Source organism: Stenella coeruleoalba, assembly GCF_951394435.1.
Source record: "Stenella coeruleoalba genome assembly, chromosome: 19".
Lineage (NCBI taxonomy): Eukaryota > Metazoa > Chordata > Mammalia > Artiodactyla > Delphinidae > Stenella > Stenella coeruleoalba.
This window is the reverse complement of record NC_137165.1, coordinates 15551096-15569876: the sequence shown is the minus strand read 5'-3', so window position 1 is coordinate 15569876 and position 18781 is coordinate 15551096. Positions and strand designations below refer to the sequence as shown.

The 18781-nt window shown below is 37.3% G+C and overlaps 1 protein-coding gene and 1 pseudogene across 3 annotated transcripts in view; one reads left to right on the top strand and one right to left on the bottom strand.

Moving 5' to 3' along the window:
- The window catches only part of TAOK1 (TAO kinase 1), a 140250-nt gene extending 127037 nt beyond the window's left edge, over window positions 1-13213 (top strand). For both annotated transcript variants that reach the window (XM_079903959.1, XM_079903960.1), the window contains 4 exons: window positions 389-628; window positions 3526-3738; window positions 4631-4813; window positions 12419-13213. In XM_079903959.1, coding sequence (XP_079760085.1) covers window positions 389-628; window positions 3526-3738; window positions 4631-4813; window positions 12419-12880 — 1098 coding nt within the window. In that variant the 3' untranslated portion in view covers window positions 12881-13213. The remainder of the gene's footprint in view (window positions 1-388; window positions 629-3525; window positions 3739-4630; window positions 4814-12418) is intronic.
- On the bottom strand, window positions 10046-10659 carry LOC307177830 (dynein light chain Tctex-type 1-like; annotated as a pseudogene). The gene has a single exon. The product of its transcript is annotated as a dynein light chain Tctex-type 1-like (transcript).
- Window positions 13214-18781: the final 5568 nt, after the last annotated feature.

Below are 18781 nucleotides of genomic sequence, written 5' to 3'. Positions count from 1 at the left end.
TACTGTGCTGGGTATACTGCCTGTAATAGAATTGAATAGGATACTCTGAAGAAATTCAAAGAATGGCTTACGAGTTCTCTTCAGATATAAAATTGGGAAACAATAAAGAAAGAAAAGAAAGAAGGAAGGACATTCAGCCTACTGAGATAGATTTGCTATGTCTTAAGCTTATTGCATAAAATAGTATTAATGAATAGTAAATGAATAGAATAAGGAAATTGGTGCTACTAATTGCCCATTTACTGCTGTAAAGGTCATAAAATCTAATATTTACTATGCAGTCATTATTGAATCTAAGGATTACATCTACTTCCTGATTAATCTATTTCTTAGGAGTTTTTTCCCTAGCATTGTAAATTATACCTTTGTCTTTTGTGTTATGGATTAGGAGTTAAATAAAAGACAGACTCAAAAGGACTTAGAGCACGCCATGCTGCTGCGACAGCATGAGTCCATGCAAGAACTGGAGTTCCGCCACCTCAACACAATTCAGAAGATGCGCTGTGAGTTGATCAGACTGCAGCATCAAACTGAGCTCACTAACCAGCTGGAATATAATAAGCGAAGAGAACGAGAACTAAGGCGAAAGCATGTCATGGAGGTTCGACAACAGCCTAAGAGTCTGAAGGTACCTTTAGCCTAAGCTTCTTGACAAAGGGGAATAGGGATAAAAGGCATCCATATAAGCAGTAAAAGTCTAAGACAGAAATCTGTCGTAAAGAAATTGAATAAACCTCTTTCTTTTCATTTTAAGCATGTTTAATTAGTTTTGACATGGAGTGTCTGTAGCTACAGACTTTTGCTCATGTATTTCTCAGTAGAGTACCGAAAAAAATTTAACTGTAGCAAATGCCATAAATAAGAATCAAAGTTCTTATTTTAATGTACCCAAATGTCCAATGCTGACATTACAGTCTACACGTCAACATGCTAACTAACCTGTTGGCTTCTCTTTATTGTTCCAAGTAATACAGTTTTGGAATCTTATTTGCTCCTAGTGTGATTTGTATCCAAAAAAGACAGTAAATTCCTAGTCAGTACAGAAGCCAGTGAATGAAAAAAAATGCCTTTTTACCCCCTCTCCCTTCACTGTGTGTGCTTATCTTAAGAGGAATAGTGGAATCACCACAGTGTTATTCCCATTCTGCTTATTTTCTTTATGTATTTGGTAGTGTAGGTGAGACCATGGCGTGGTAGTTGGGGTATGTTTTGTTTTTTTGTTGTTTTTTTGTTTTTTTGTGGTACGTGGGCCTCTCACTGCTGTGGCCTCTCTTGTCGCGGAGCACAGGCTCCGGACGCGCAGGCTCATCGGCCATGGCTCACGTGCCCAGCCGCTCCGCGGCATGTGGGATCCTCCTGGACCGGGGCATGAACCCGTGTCCCCTGCATCGGCAGGCGGACTCTCAACCACTGCACCACCAGTGAAGCCCAACACAGTATTTTCTTTTAAAACCCTACCCCCTTATCTGAATAACTGTCCTGGAGTGAAGTGAAATTCATTCACAGGGGTAATCTGTGTCAAAATCTAGAAGCTACACCACACCGAATGGTACCTATTGATTCGCACTCAACTCCATTCAAACAAGCTGTCTTGAACAAAAGTATAGAAGCAAAGTTAAGATGTTTTTACCCTTTCCTTGTGAACCTGAGTAAAATTTCACTTTGTTTTCCGAACAGCTAATTAAAATCATTTACAGAGTAGCTTATGTTGACTACTCACATAATCTTCATTAGTCATTGCTTAGAAAATTGGAATTCATAATGATTTTTCAAATTTATTTTGTCTTTGTAGTGGAGAGGTATATACTCTTTTGGCTATAGAATAGACAATTTCCCACCAAAAGATTAGTTAAATAACATGTCTTTGAAATTAATGACTGTTTTAAAGTCAGCAGCACCCAGAAATAAACCAGACTGAAAACTTGTTAGTTTTCTATCATCATACCATAAATTTAATATGACTGCATTTCTGTAGGGCTTGGCATAGAGTTGTTTGATGTTTAACCATTCCTGTTTTTTGTTTTTGCCTTTTCAGTTTGAAAGCTTGTAAATACTAGTGTAATCTTCACAGATACTATACAAAACGTGAGGCAAAAAATAATGTTTCACAATTGTAGTCAGATTTAGAATAGAATGTCTCCTTCTGATGACAGATGAGCTCAAGATTTTCCATAAAGGAGATTGTTCTGTTACTTTACTAGGGAAGAAAACCATCATGTTCCTCTTAGTTATGTATTTCTGTCTGCTTACTCAATTTGAACAAAACTGACTTGATTTTAATGCCAAGTTATCCATTTTTATTTACCTAAGTAATGGTTGCCTCTTCCAACTTTTTCCAGGACTTTAAAGGGAGGTAGGGGGACTTCAGTTTTAGCACTTATGTAATTTGACTAGGATTTGGGGTGGGGGGTTTGGGGTACTATGTCTATGGAATGGGTTGGATATACGCCTGCTCTGTTGTTTCTTCATCTGGCATCCAGATGATGTTTTGTCAGTGTTAAATGAGTAGAAACAACTGTAACTTACATTCATCTTGCTTTCACTTGAGTCAAACATTGAGGGATATAGTTTATTCTTGGTACAAGTATTACTCTTCTTATAGAAAAAACATTTTTCAAGGAGCTTTTCTTTTTCCCTCATTAGGCTAGTGATGTGGAATAATTAGTTTTCTTGGCACAATCCTTTAAAAATAAAAACTTTTAAAAGAATAGAGGCTGTTATACAGAGGTAGAAGAGAATGTCTAAATGTCATTGTCCCATTCCTGGCTAACTTGGAAGAATTTTGTTAACCAAGGACAGTATTTAAGAGTGGTGCCACTGGGACTTCCGAGGCGGTCCAGTGGTTAAGACTTCACCTTCCAATGCAGGGGGTGCAGGTTCAGACCCTGGTCGGGAGCTAAGATCCCACATGCCTCATGGCCAAAATACCAAAACATAAAACGGAAGCAATATTGTAACAAATTCAATAAAGACTTTAAAAATGGTCCACATCGGGCTTCCCTGGTGGCGCAGTGGTTGAGAATCCGCCTGCTGATGCAGGGGACACGGGTTTGTGCCCCGGTCCGGGAAGATCCCACATGCCGCGGAGTGGCTGGACCCGTGAGCCATGGCCGCTGAGCCTGCGCGTCCGGAGCCTGTGCTCCACAACGGGAGAGGCCACAACAGTGAGAGGCCCGCGTAATGCAAAAAAAAAAAAAAAAAGGTCCACATCAAAAAAATCTATAAAAAAAATTTACTTGTAACTAAATGTACTAGTAAAATAATGAGTATGACCTGAAGTCCTATGAAAAAAGTAAGGTTCTTGATATTCTAATGTTTTAAATTAGAGATTTTGTCACAAAAATACATAGAATGCAATGGTTTGACCTAATAACCAAGTGGAAAAGTACTGTACCTGCAACCTTACGGTCTGACCTTTTTGTTTTTCATCTCCTCGTCTCCTAGTAGCCTTTATTTTCATATAAGCATAAGGTATAACAAATGCCATATGTTAAAAATTATATACATCTTTTTTTTCCTTCCCAGTCTAAAGAACTCCAAATAAAAAAGCAGTTTCAGGACACCTGCAAAATCCAAACCAGACAGTACAAAGCATTAAGAAATCACCTACTGGAGACTACACCAAAGAGTGAGCACAAAGCTGTTCTGAAACGTCTCAAGGAGGAGCAGACCCGGAAGTTAGCCATCTTGGCTGAACAGTATGACCACAGCATTAATGAAATGCTGTCCACCCAAGCTGTGAGTTCATTTTATTTAAGCAAAACAAATTCAGTGCCCCTTTCATCCCACCACCTGAATGAAATCCCAGCAATTAAAATACTGGTTGGAAGTGATAGCTCTCCTACAGCTTGAGAAATAGTGGTGGTTATCTATATTTTTCCTGTTCCCTGCATTGCTTGGAGGTAGGCATGATTTATATAGAATTCTCATTGATACATTTAGTCATGAGGTTCTAAATAGGCTCTCTGCCACTGCCTCAGGTGTTCAGCACATATCCCAACGGTATAGGAGGATTAGAGCAGCAGCTTTGTTAAGCAGTGAGCAAAAAGTAGTACTGTATTGGGGATCCAAATGGTCACATTTTAGTGAAGGCAAATACAAAATATTTTCTATATGAGTTTTGCAAACTTTTTCTTAAAGGGCCAGATAGTAAATATTTTAGGTTTTGTAGTCCGTGATACAAAATTGAGGGTAATTATGTGGGTACTTATATAGCCATTTAAAATGTAAAAGCCATTCTTAACTAGTGGACTATCAAATTAATTAATTAAAACAGGCAGCTGTCCACATTTGGTCTGGAGGCTATAGTTTGCTGGTCCCTGTTCTGTAGTTATTTCCATTGCAGAGAAGAGATTGAGAGTCTTACATCAGCTAATCAGATTCTAGATTTTTCTTAAGAAAAATATAATTATTCAGGCATCCTCCTAATAGATCATGATAGCTTTTATCTTCATATTACCATCACTGGTTACTGTGCCTTCCTTTTCCAGAGATGTTTACTCCAAGATACAAGAGAGAACAATTGTGTATCCTACAAAAGAGTTGTCTGTCTTTTCTCACACCTCCTTTCCATAGGTCATGGGTAAATAGCTCACAGTAGGATATATCTGGGTTTTTTCCTCTCTTTCAGCTGCGTTTGGATGAAGCACAGGAAGCAGAGTGCCAGGTTTTAAAGATGCAGCTGCAGCAGGAACTGGAGCTGTTAAATGCATATCAGAGCAAAATCAAGATGCAAGCTGAGGCACAACATGATCGAGAGCTTCGGGAACTTGAACAGAGGGTCTCCCTCCGCAGGGCACTCTTAGAACAAAAGGTATAGATAATAGAAGGAAGTTAATTGTGCTAGTATTTGCCTTCATCAGAAACATTTTATAAATACATTTTCATATTAGCAGAGGTGGCGTTAGATTGTTTTCACCATACCATATTTCCTTAATTCTAGTTTTGGTAGTGTTTTTCTTTAAAATTATTGTTTCAGTAATAAACCTTATTATAATTAATGAATTCTAAACATCAGAGGAATGTAGTTAAGTAGTAATTGCTAGAGGAAGGATATGGTGTTATGTGAAGACAGTTGAATTGTGAGAGAGTAGCTCTGGCTCCATGTTCCTCACTTTTTTTGTGTACCTAGCTCTACCTAAAGAGATTGGAGAAAAACTTGGATAGTGAAGAAAAAGAACTTTAGTAATTGCCTGAGAGAGGCAGGGGCAAAGGATCTGGAATATATACTTTACTCTTCTATCCTGGGCCTGGAACTATACAGATTGGTGGAAGAGTACTAGGGGACAGAAGGTAAAGCCAGTTCTACACAAGCTGAAAATGTTACTTCTAGATGTATCTTTTTTTCTTTCTTTCTCTCTTTTTTCACTTATTCTTTGCCAGATATATTAGAGAATAGAACTAAAATCCCCAGATTCACTTCCTTTCCATCCTTTAAGGTATTATAGCTGTGCATGTGTGTGTGTGCGTGTGCGTGTATATATATATATATATATTTGGGGAAAGACTGATGGACAGAAGATTTTTAGATTTTGAAAGATAAAGAGGAAAGTTTTGCCATGAGAAGTAGTAGAATATAATTGTATCTAGGATTCAGAGCTATGTTCCAGAATTCCTGAGCCATAAGTTCCCAACAGGTGATAGTCTTAGCTCCATTGATCCTTTTGTATGTTAGTACTTGGCTAACTTAATAAAAGTTGTCATGGTTTCTAGACCATTGCTCCATAGATTTTCCTCTGTTTCCTGCAGTTCTTGTGATAAAAATAGAATTCCTTATTAAATTAAAAAATACATTCTTAAAAAAACCCACCTAAATAAGATGTTACTCTTCTTCTGGCATAGCTCTCATTACTGGCTTCTTCAAGAGGTTCTTGCCTCTAAAAATTGTCTCACTTATGTTTCTCATTCAAGATGGGAAAGATATAAACACATATAAATTTTGAGAAAAATCTAGTTTGTCCCATGTACAGATTTCATAAATCTGTCTGATTCCAACTTGCTTATTAAAATTCAACCTAAAGTTCTGTCTCTTATGCTTCAAAAAATTATCACTAAAATGAAAACTCCCTATAGTGTTGTGAGAGAAATATTAGTACTATTTACAGTCAGCCCTCTCATACCTGTAGGTTCTGCATCCATGGATTCAACTAACCTCTGATTGAAAGTATTAGGGGAAAGAAAATTCCAGAAAGTTCCAAAAAGTAAAACTGCCATCTGCTGCATGCCCCCAGCAACTAGTTACAGAGCATTTACATGGTATAGAGTATTGTAAGTAATCTAGAGGTGATTTAAAGTATGAGAGTATCTGTGTGGCTTATATGCAAACACTACACTATTTTAGATAAGGGACTTGAGCATCCTCAAATTGTGGTATCTGAGGAATGGTCCTGGAACCCTTCCCCCAAGGATACTGGGGTAGGACTGTGTATTTGTATTTTTAGCTCCACCTAGTGGTTCAGAGTTAGGGCTGATTAGTGTCTTAGGTACAATCTTATTTCACTATATGAACCAAGCCTGTATGTTCTACAGAGCCTAGTAAAATATGGGCATAAAACTGATACACATTGGTGAAGGTGCAGTGGCACTCTCATATAATGTTAATGCATTTTGCAAAGCAATTTGGAAGTGTGTGTGTGTGTGTGTGTGTGTATATATATATATATATATATATAAAACATCTTTATTGGAGTATAATTGCTTTACAGTGGTATGTTACTTTCTGCTTTTTAACAAAGTGAATCAGTTATACATATACATATGTCCCCATATCTCTTCCCTCTGGAAGTATATATTGTACTTTGGAAATGTTAAGTGTTTGAGAATTTATTCTAAGGAAATCCAAATATAGGAAAAGCAAGATGCTAAATATGGTAATTATAGCATAGTTTATAATGGTTTAAAATACATAACCATCTAAGATAGAGATATAATTAAGTAATTATGGCCAAGCCACTTAATAAAATCTTATTCAGCCATTTAAATGATGGCTACAAAGACAGTATTAATATAGAAAAATGCTTATGTGTTGAATAAAATAAAAAAGACCAATCACACTTAAAGTGAATTGAAGTAATGCTAGAAGTGGCTATATTAACATGATAGAATAGTTTGTTTTTCTGTTTTACTTCTTTGGTGGAGACTATACCACGCGGCATGCAGGATCTTAGTTCCCTGACCAGGGATGAACCCGTGCCCCCTGCAGTGGAAGCACAGAGTCCTAACCAGTGGACTACCAGGGAATTCCCTATATTTTACTTTTTTAATGTGGTTTATATTACTTTGATAAGGGAAAATACATAAGATTATTTAGTATGACAGATAATAAAGGAACAGTAGGGTGATGAATCTATAGTGCTTTGAGTTGCTACTAGGGCTAATATTTACATTTCAAGTGACATGCATGTAAAGCAGTTTGGGATCAGTTGGCAGCTACCAAACCCAGGTATCCTCTCTACAGAAACTTTGAAAAATCTTAACCGCTGTATTTTCTGCACTTGGCACTTACTCGTTGTACAGATGAGAAACAGTAATCTGAAAATAAATAGAGGTGGAACCAGAGTGAATATTACTTGTTTCATGATGAATAGTTCTCTTTGAAGTTTGCTTTAATCTCGAAATGAACCAAGAGTTGTTCCTGTAGGTTGAGGCACCAACAAAGTAAAAGTAGGCCTCACTTGACTCACATAAGGTCCTTTTATGACTTTTCTCATATTTCATTTACATTAAAATTTTCAGCAAAATGACAACATAACTATAAATGTTAAATTCCCTATGAATTTAAAAAAAAATTTATTTTTTATTGGCGCCTAGTTGATTCCCTGTGAATTTTATATGTGCATGAAAAGTGGCAGTATTTCCAAAATATAAATGTTTTCATTTTTTAGTTTTATCATTTCAATTAATTTTCTTTCAGTATTTCACTTAAGTATCAACAAACATGGTTGGTAGTTTTTAAGTGAGAATTGACGACTGGAACATCTTACAGGATCTTTCTTTGTGGAACTGAAAATATTCACACAAAAATATCACATTTGATTTCAAAGAAGATAGGTCGAGAGAGCCTCTCAAGTCTTAAGTATGGTAACTTTTATCTACCCAGTGAAACCACCTTTCTAATTTGCAGTAATAAATAACATGTTTTAAAAGAAATGGGGATTAGTGTAACCTATCACAAATCTTAGGTTTTATTTTTCTTTAATTGAAAAATGTTCTGAGTTTCTTGAATGGCAAAACTAATCAGCAAACGAAATTGAAGCAGTACTTACTGGATAAAAGGTTCATAAGCATTAATGTGTTTAATATTTTTATCATGAGCTTCCTTCAGATTATATGCAAGGAATTCAGATCAGTTACATGCTGAGTGCTTTCCCATCATTTATTAGATCCTTCAAATTAAAATAAGTGCTTTTAAGTAAATGGATTTAAAATTTTTTACATATAACATACTTTAAAAATTTGAAGTTCTCTGAATCCTTAGAGATAAGTTTAATTCCAAAGAATTGGGTATTTTATCTATAGATATGAAAAGAGTGGGGAAATTATTTTATAAATGCACAGTCATTTTTTAAAACCTGGCAAATATAGAGAAATATAGAGAAACAGAAATGTCCTTAATCCTTCCACTCAGAGATCACCACAGTTAACAATTTGATGTCTTTACCTCACAGGAAGCATTCATGTTTAATCTAAGTTCTCCTTCAATCTTCAAATGAATGGCCCTCTCTAAATCTTTGTAACACTAGTATTTAGAACTTTCGATAATTTTCAAACTCTTCTTACTGGAGTCCATCTGGCCGGTCTGTAATTCTCCAAACACTTCTTATTTTTACCATTTGTCCATGTTTTCCCACATGTTCTCTCTGCTGAAAATATTTTCCCCTCTGCTTGTCTTCCTGGTAAACTTGTATTCTTCCTTCAGAATCCAGTCTCTACCACCTCCTCTAAGAAGACTTCTTTGCCCTAGTCTCCTTCTCCTGTAGAGTGAATCACTCCGTCCCTTAGTATTTCTGCTATACTTTATAAATCTATTATTACATCTTACCATATTCTATTGTAATTTTTATTTGCATGTGTTTCCCATGCTAAACTGTGTTTTTCTTAAGGGCACTTAAAAATGACACATAGAAAGTAAACATTTATTGAGCTAGATTTCTACAGATAGCAATATGACTATTGGCTTAAGTTCTCAAATATCTTGAAACATGATTATTTAATGCTCCTTTACAAATTCTCTTTTTTCCTATCTTTTAAAAACTTTTTTTCATGGAAATTTTCAAACATATACAAAAGTAGGGAGACTTAGTACAATGAAATTCCAAGTACTCATCACCCAGCTTCAACATTTATCAGTATTTTGCTAATATTTTCTTATCTATTCCCCCCACTACATACACACACACATACACACACACACTCTTGGGGGAAAGAATGTCTGGGATATATATATATTTTTAATTAGAATAATGTATTATTCTAACAAAGTATGGAAAATTAGTGTGTTTGAATCATTTCAGATTAGAGAAAGTTTCACACTTAGCAGATTTAGGCTTTTAGCACCTTTGAAAAGAAACATTCAAAGTTAAGACAAGTGTCAGGACAGGCTCCTGACTACCTTCAGTGATGATTCCTCTGACTTAGGATGTGCAGGTCACAGAACAGTGTGGTTATTTGGTTTTTTTCTCTGCATTTTGAGAGTGCCACAAAAACATACTTAAAGAGAGTGAGACAGGTGATCACTGACTAGATGGCTGGTGGTTAGAAGATGGTAGAGAAACGTTGGGACAAAAGGAGAAAATCACAGGCTGGACAAGGTGGTCAAATGGACAGCCTGGGGCTTCCCTGGTGGCGCAGTGGTTGAGAGTCCGCCTGCCATTGCAGGGGACACGGGTTCGTGCCCCGGTCCGGGAAGATCCCACATGCCGTGGAGTGGCTGGGTCCGTGAGCCATGGCCTCTGAGCCTGCGCGTCCGGAGCCTGTGCTCTGCAACGGGAGAGGCCACAACAGTGAGAGGCCCACGTACCGCAAAAAAAAAAAAAAAAAAAAAAGGACAGCCCGAAGGCGCTGACAATGTAGTACATGGTCTTGTTCTCCCATCGCACAGTGCAGCTCCCATCAGTAGAGCTGTCCCAGAAGCAGGAACTTGCCATGTGTAATCCCGCTCTGTTCTTCTGCATGATTACACGGGTCACAATGTATTTAAATGGTTTCCCCAGCTTGGTGAGTTGGCTTAGGGTTTGCTCCACTATGTTTGTGGTCCACTGATTCACTTTGCTGTGCTGATAGGCATTGCCACCAATGGCTCTTTCTATGGCCTCTTTTACAATGTTGCTCACTTCATCAACAACAAAAGCAGTCTCCTTGGTAGCCTGGTAGTCTTCCATCTTTCCTTCAGTGCCTTGCCTCTGCCTTCTGTCTGGGATATTTTAAAGCAAATTCTAGCATAGCATCATTTCACTCCTAAATATAGATAAGGACTTTTTTACTTTAATATAATCATAAGTCCATCATAATATTTAACAAAACTGATAATAAAATTTAAATATTACCTCATACTCAGTCCATGCCTAAATTTCTCCTGTTATCTCAGAAATGTCTTCTTTAAGTTGGCTTATTTGGATTGGGGCCCAAACAAGGTCCAGACATTGCTTTGGTTAATTGTCTTTTAAGTTAATTAGTCTATAATAGGGCCCTCTCCCCTACACTTTTTTTTTCCCTCCATTTGGATTGGATCATTTGTTCTGTAGGAATTCTCAAAATCTGGATTTGGCTGATTGCGTCCTCATGGTGTCGATTAATGTATTCTCATTTTTACTTCATATTTCCTATATAAACTGGTAATGAGATCCAGAGGCATGATTATATTTAGATTCAGTTTTTAATTTTTGCAAGGAATTTTCATGAGGGTTACTGTGTACTTCCTTTTGCATCACATCAAAAGATACATAATGTCTAGCTGTCCCCCTTTTAAGTGACATTAATATTGATCAATGGGTTTAGGCAATTATCAATTTGACCAGTCATAAAAAAGTTCTCCATCAACTTTTTTTTTCATTCTCTTGACTTTATTATGAATTATTTTACATTTTAAAAAATATATGTATAGTCAACTACATTTATTTGTAACACCTTTCAGTTTTTCAGAACTGATGATGATGGCTACCCAACCACTAATTTCTAGGTATATAGAAACTAACTTTTTTTTTTTTTTTTTTTTTTTTGCACGGTACGCGGGCCTCTCACTGTTGTGGCCTATCCCCTTGCAGAGCACAGGCTCCGACCACGCAGGCTCAGCGGCCATGGCTCACGGGCCCAGCCGCTCCGCAGCATGTGGGATCTTCCCGGACCAGGGCACGAACCCGTGTCCCCTGCATCGGCAGGTGGACTCTCAACCACTGCGCCACCAGGGAAGCCCTAGAAACTAACTTTTTAATGAAAATTTTAGTTTTTGTTTGTTTGCTTTTCACTTAAGGCTTTGGTCTATCCGGAATGTGGTATAAGATGGGGTGCCATTTTTATTTCCTTCCAGATGGTTGGCCAATTGTGCCTGTGTCATTTGTTTAAGAATCCATCTTTTCCCCCATTGAATTAATTAATTAATTAATGCTTTTGTCCTGCTTTAAAAACCTACAAATTGAGATCTTTATTTCTGTTTCACTAATAGTCTGTCCCTACACCAATACCACATTTATTTTATTTTTTAATCTTATTTATTTAATTATTTATTTAGTTTTGGCTGCATTGGGTCTTTATTGCTGTGCGCAGGCTTTCTCTAGTTGCTGCGAGCGGGGGCTACTCTTTGTTCTGGTGCGTGGGCTTCTCATTACGGTGGCTTCTCTTGTTTAGGAGGACGGGCTCTAGGCGCACGGGCTTCAGTAGTTGTGGCATGTGGGCTCAGTAGTTGTGGCTTTGGGACTCTAGAGTGCAGGCTCAGCTGTTGTGCACGGGCTTAGTTGCTCCGTGGCATGTGGGATCTTCCCGGACCAAGGATCGAACCCATGTCCCCCGCATTGGCAGGCGGATTCTTAACCACTGCACCACCAGGAAAGTCCCCCACATTTATTTTATTAGAGTGAGATTTTGCTGTGTCTGATGAAGCTAGTTTCCCTTCACCCACTTTTTTTTTATTCAGTGTTTTACCTAATGATTTAGTAGCCATTGGTGATAATTGCCTTGATTTATTATTTCAGTAGAGGTTATTGCCTTTGCTTTTAAGAACTTGATTTTACACATTTTAGAAATATAAATTATGTATTATTTCTATAGTACATCTCTTTGATTTTTGAATGTACAGCCATAAAATAGCCAGAGGGAACTTTTTTATGATTCACTTCAAAGCTGAGTAATTATCACTTCCTTAGTTTGTAGATTTTAAAAAATAAATCAGCTTTCTTTTTGCTTCTCTCCTCCTAACCCCCATCAGATTGAAGAAGAAATGTTGGCTTTGCAGAATGAACGCACAGAACGAATACGAAGCCTGCTGGAACGTCAAGCCAGAGAAATTGAAGCCTTTGACTCTGAAAGCATGAGACTAGGTTTTAGTAACATGGTCCTTTCTAATCTCTCCCCTGAGGCATTCAGCCACAGCTACCCAGGAGCTTCTGGTTGGTCTCACAATCCTACTGGGGGTCCAGGACCTCACTGGGGTCATCCCATGGGTGGCCCACCACAGGCTTGGGGCCATCCAATGCAAGGTGGACCCCAGCCGTGGGGTCACCCCTCAGGGCCAATGCAAGGGGTACCTCGAGGTAGCAGTATGGGAGTCCGCAATAGCCCTCAGGCTCTAAGGCGGACAGCTTCTGGGGGACGGACGGAGCAGGGCATGAGCAGAAGCACGAGTGTCACTTCACAAATATCCAATGGGTCACACATGTCTTATACATAACTTAATAATTGAGAGTGGCAATTCCGCTGGAGCTGTCTGCCAAAAGAAACTGCCTACAGACATCGTCACAGCAGCCTCCTCACTTGGGTACTACAGTGTGGAAGCTGAGTGCATATGGTATATTTTATTCATTTTTGTAAAGCGTTCTGTTTTGTGTTTACTAATTGAGATGTCATAGTATTTGGCTGCCGGGTTTTGTTTTTTTGTTTTTGTTTTTTAACTTTCGGAGAAATTTTGAAAAGGGGAATAGATATGTATGTGTGTATACATATACATACACACACACACACACACACACACACACACACACACACATACACACACACATATATCTCAAGCATGTGGTTACAAGAAATTGGCTAGTTAGGGGGTATTTTCTGAACACTGCAAAAATAGAATGCAGGAATGTGTCTTGAGTCATCACTTTGGGGCAATTATATCCTAAGAAGGTCGTGAAAAAATCTAAAGCCTTTCTCCATACCCCAAATTCTTATAAGCTACTCACAGCAGGCAGCATATGCTGAAACAAGTTATTATGGAAACACATCTGTGTCCCCTCACCAATGTATTTTCTTTATTAAATTGGTCTGACTTCTCAGCCTCATTTGGAGTGAAAAAGAATGTGGAAATCCATGAACACTAAAGGGTTCCATTGACTTTTTCAGAGAGTAGAAAACAATTTAGTTCTTTTTCTGAATGCTGCATAGATTTGTCAGTGATTTTTTTTTTTTTTTTTTTTTTGGTCCATTCAATTGTGCCTTTTTTGTGGCATGGTGAGATGGGAGGTGTAAGGAGATGACAAGTTGTGTGGGAATTGCATCAACGAACCTGTGAGCCTTTAAAGGGGAAGACCAGAAGGGTGAGAGAGACCCCTGAAAGTTCATATGGTGGGTATGTTCAGCAGCATAGTGAAGAGATGAAGCCTCTATATCCTGACATTTTGTTGCTTATACTGTGATATCTTATCCTAGCTAAGCTCTATAACTCCCAAGACCCCAAACAGTACTTTTACTTTGTACAGAAACAAAGAACATATAGCCAATACAAATCAAATGCCAGAGAGTTTTGAATGATGCCATATTTGCAAACTGCCATCTATTGGAATTCTCACCACACTACATAGACATAATTTGATTACCCCTTTTGGCTTATGGGATTTCCTGTTTACAAGTAGAATAGCCAATTATTTAAATGCTTAGTTGCCATAGTGAACCAGGAGTCACTGAGCCAATGACTTTACCAGCTGCTGACTAATCCTCATCACCACTGTAGATTTTGCTGCATGTGCAGGTCCTCTTTTTTTTTTTAATTGCTGTTTTTGTTGCTGCAATACTTTACAAACTTCTAGTTCCTTGAGACTTAGTGACCATTTGGCATCATGTTAACATCACACAACAGGAAACACCACTTCCAGAAGTCTCTAGCCTCAGTGCTAAAGTACTACTGAAAAGGAACTAGCAAGTTTGGCAAATTTTAAAAAAAAAGTAAAGTAAGTTATAGTGGTCAGGGAATCTCTTGACAAACGCTAACTTTTTTTTTTCCCACAGAGGGGCGTGTTTTGTTTTGTTTTGTTTTGTTCTGTTTTGTTTTGCAATGAAGGATCAACCCAATGCTGAAAGTTAGATGTTACTTGGTATTCCACTGCTAGTGTGGAAATTGAGTTGAAGGTGGGTAGGAAGCTGTGAGTATGACTTGAAGGAAAAAAACTTTCTTTTCAGTGATAAATCAGAGTTTCTTACAAGTTGTCTTGACCCCTCCCTTGTCTTGAAGAACCCTTGCTGCTGACTCTGGATCCTGCTTTTTGTAATAGTCAGAGAACTCCAAGGTAGAATTTTCTGAGTCCCTCTCAATGATACTCTTCACCTAGACCAGGCTAATGACCAAACAGTAATCTATAATTGTTGAAATATTGGCTTTCTCAACAAAATTTAAGTCTTCCCCAGGTATGTCAGTCTAATCTCCATGAATCCTCCCCTTTAGGAGTTTCTGGCATTCATTTAAAGGTAACTAGAAGAAAAATTAATATTTTAATGTAAATCTTTTAAAAACCAAGATCACAGTAGAATTCACACACAGTTTTAGGCAGTGTTTCAGGTAGCACTCCGGTACATTGTCCTCTTGGCCATGCTTGAGATCACCAGTTTTTAGGTGAACGTGACATGTACTTCTTGTCTATCTAATGAAAGGAGCTTTTAATTTTCTATCATTTTGCATTCACCTATTATACAGTATTTCAAACAAATTGAGATATTTACCTATTTGGAGGAAAATGATAGGAGAGAGCTTTAAAATTAATGTCCAAAAATATGAATTTGATACCTTTAAAAAAATTCTTATTAGGTCTGGCCCCTCTATACTACTGGAGGCATGGAATAGGAGTGCAGCTCAGTTTTACATACAAAACTCTTTAAAATAAAAAATACTACCAATAATACATGTTAAAGTCCACTTGTGGACTTAAATTAGTCAAATTGAGTTATTGAGTTCATGCAGATCATATGTACTTGTGAAATTGTGATTGAATACTGACTCCAAATGTCTATCCAGTAGGTCTTTGTATCTGATTTAATTGTGTGGCAACCAGTTTTACATGTAGGCCATGACTATACCTGGATTATTCCATTAAGTTCATTTTAATTAAAATATATATAGTTTGCAAAAATGGTTCAACTTAATTGATTTGTGTGTGTTTGCAAGATCTAACTTCTGAGGAATATCATACATGGTAGGAATTATCAAAGAGTAAAGCTTGTAGCAGGAAAATTTGAAAGGTTTTGAGAGATTCTGAAGAAAGAAGCAGGCACTTTCTGAATCAGTGTACAGACATCAACATTTGATCAAATTACTACTACCTCTTCCCCATTGTTGGTGTTCACTTGATATATATGTGTTTAAGAAAATAAAAAGTATGGGATATTTGTCCAGCATATCAGAAAGTCGTAAATGCTATGTCTGGTATCCAGAGCTTGGCAGTAAAAGTTTCTTGTGTTCACTGTCTCTCCCTTTTTTAAGTTAGCATTAGAAAAATGCAAAACCTCATACCTTGAAATATATTGTTCCTAATGGGGTTCCCTTCCTTTTGCACATATTTTTCCCCTTATTAAAGTCAGCTCTAACCCCAAATTAAAGTATCAAAGTATTTTCATTATATAGATAAAGTTAGTTGGAAAATATGTTTTTATTAGTTTTATTCAGAGCTGCCATTCTTTTTAGTCATTTCTGTGCCTAGAGATGAGTAGTCCTGCATTTGAAGCCACACCCACAGATATGATATGCTTGGTACTCTAGGCCAAGGATTTATTGGTAAGTTGAACTTTTTAGCATAGTCATTATGATTTTCAGCTGCCTAGACATCAGGTAAACATCATTCAGTACACTAAAGAAACTGTCCTTGACTCTCTCCCACTCCCACCTATTTTTCCTCACCCCCTTTTCAAAAATTGAAAACGCTATGAGTGTCTTTTTCAGACCATAAGGCAGACTTTAGTAGCTTTCTACTTCTTTAACTAAATGGCATTTTAAACTTTTATAGAATACATTGTGTTGGACACTGGAATAATACTGTTTATTTTCACCTGTGAAAAATGACTTTATTGTACTTGAAACACCTCCTTTGCATTTCTCCATTTGTGCCATTCACTAGTGGAAATAAATTGTATTATACCATAATCTACTGGCTTTTAAAAACTGTGTTAAATATGCACATTTTTGGTATAGTTATTATCATTTGTATGTATATATTGTATATACATATGAGTGTCTATATGTGTGTATAGATTGATGAATATAATTCATACTGTACATTTCCATCAGGGCACTTAAGGTTCTGTTATTTTGTTTCATTATTTTAGTCCTCAGTTAAGGCAAGAATGCATGTGTTTCTTAACAATGAGTACTCTGGGTTGATATTTATGAGAAGGTGGTCATTAGATGCAATCTTTTCTGTTTTAATCCCCTCTTAGCACTTGAGTGGGTGGAAAGAAAGTTAAGTAAAATGTGGAACCATAAGTTGCAATGCAGTAAAATAGTGCTGGGGAAGGAGCCAGTTAGTGTTTCTGTGAGTTTGTGTCATGATGCAATGAAAGATAGGTGATGCAGAGAGAAATGAACCATGGAAACTAAAAACACTGGTGGTGATTCCTCTGCAAAGATAAAAAGAACCAATAAGTCACATAATCTTCATGTGCACTCCATGCATATTTCTTAGTAGTGGTGCCATTGATCCTCTTACCCTTTTTACTCCATTGATAATAATTATTATAAATTTTGCTAAGGACCAAAACATCCAAGAAAGGAATTACTGCTAAAGCATCTAAGGTTCTCCTAAACTATAAAATCAACAGGAAATGGCCACTGGGAGAGAAGGATTTGGTATTGGCAAGGGGCTTTCTCCTTTTAGCTGCCTCTTCTTGCTTGCTAATAGTAAGTTCTTCATGCACCTTCCACCCCTTCGGAGGCACTACTTTTCAAGCACAGATTTGGCCCAACACTGCAACCCTTTCCTAAGTAGTTTATATGGCCCTGCATTTTGTTCCATGCTCACAATGTGAAGTGTCTAGTGTATATTCCAGTCAGAAAATAATATATTTAAGGTGTATAAGTGTGAATCTCCTATAATGATGGAAGAGGAGGCTCTTATTTCTTAGAAAACTGCTTTCTCTAAGGAACAAATCTAAAACTTGGGCTGTCATCTTGGAGCTGCTTACCAAAATACAGATCCTTATTAAAGAGAAACAAATTCTCTGTTTTCCCTCATCTATCATGATAGTGCCCCCCAACCAGGTTGTAGCATTGCCTATTAAAAGGCACTCACTTACTCTTAGTTGTTAAGAACTGGAAATTTTCCATCCTCAGATTCCTTAAAGGATGAAGAGTGTGCTGTACACTTAGCAGACTTGCCTCTTGTATGCAAGGACTACTGATTGAAGTCTATTTTGCTGTGTGTCTGGTTATGTTGTCTGCACTTTTATTAAATCACTACAGTAAGTCTACATTGGAAGTGACTTAATTTGTAAAGAAGTTTTATTAAACACTGTCTAGAAAAAGAAAGTGAAGCTGAGAACTCTTCCTTTATTGTGCATTTATATTTTCTACTGAATTCTGGTAGCCCCCTTTAAAGTCACATTAACTAATTCTTCCCTTGTTTATATTCAGATTTCCAAAATTTCACTCATGCAAGGGAAGAGAATCTATTTGGCCTAATGGTAGTCTTCAGAGCATAAGAAATATGTAAATTAGCATGCACCTTATCTGCCTGTTGTGGGTTTCTTAAACTTGCACTTCCCTCTCACGCACCCCAAAATAGATATCCTTTAAAGAAAATAAAGGCAGAGAATTAAAACTGGGGAGCCATTTACTATGTCACCATCACTGTTAACTGTTACCCAGCAATCAGAACTTTTTGAAGTTTCAGAGCTTGTGTGTGTGTATGTGTCTGTGTGTGTGTGTTTATGTTTGATTGTGTTGGGTTTGTTTTGTTTTTAAATGTACAAGAGAGTCTTTAAATAGAGAAAAAGGTTAATCCTCTCTGAAACAGGATGCCCATTGGATATACTAATCTGGACATCTGTAGGTAGTTTACCATGAAAAAGTAGAGAGAAGATGAGACTTGTGAATGAATGAAAAGGGTATCTTGATACCCCAGAATTCCCCCTAAATTACGGGTAATTCAACCTGCACAGTTTCCTTTTCACTCATAGTTTTTAGCAATTGTGAGTGAAGAAATCATGTAATTATCTGTAAATATTTAGCTAACAAATTGACCTAGTTTCTGTATTTTTTTGTTTTTGTACTAAAGTTTATAAGTCTGTGCCAGCTAGAGAGGAGTTGCTGTCATTGCCAGTTGTGGTCCTAGCATCTAACCCTGAAACCATCCTAGGTAACATTTTTAGAATTAATGCT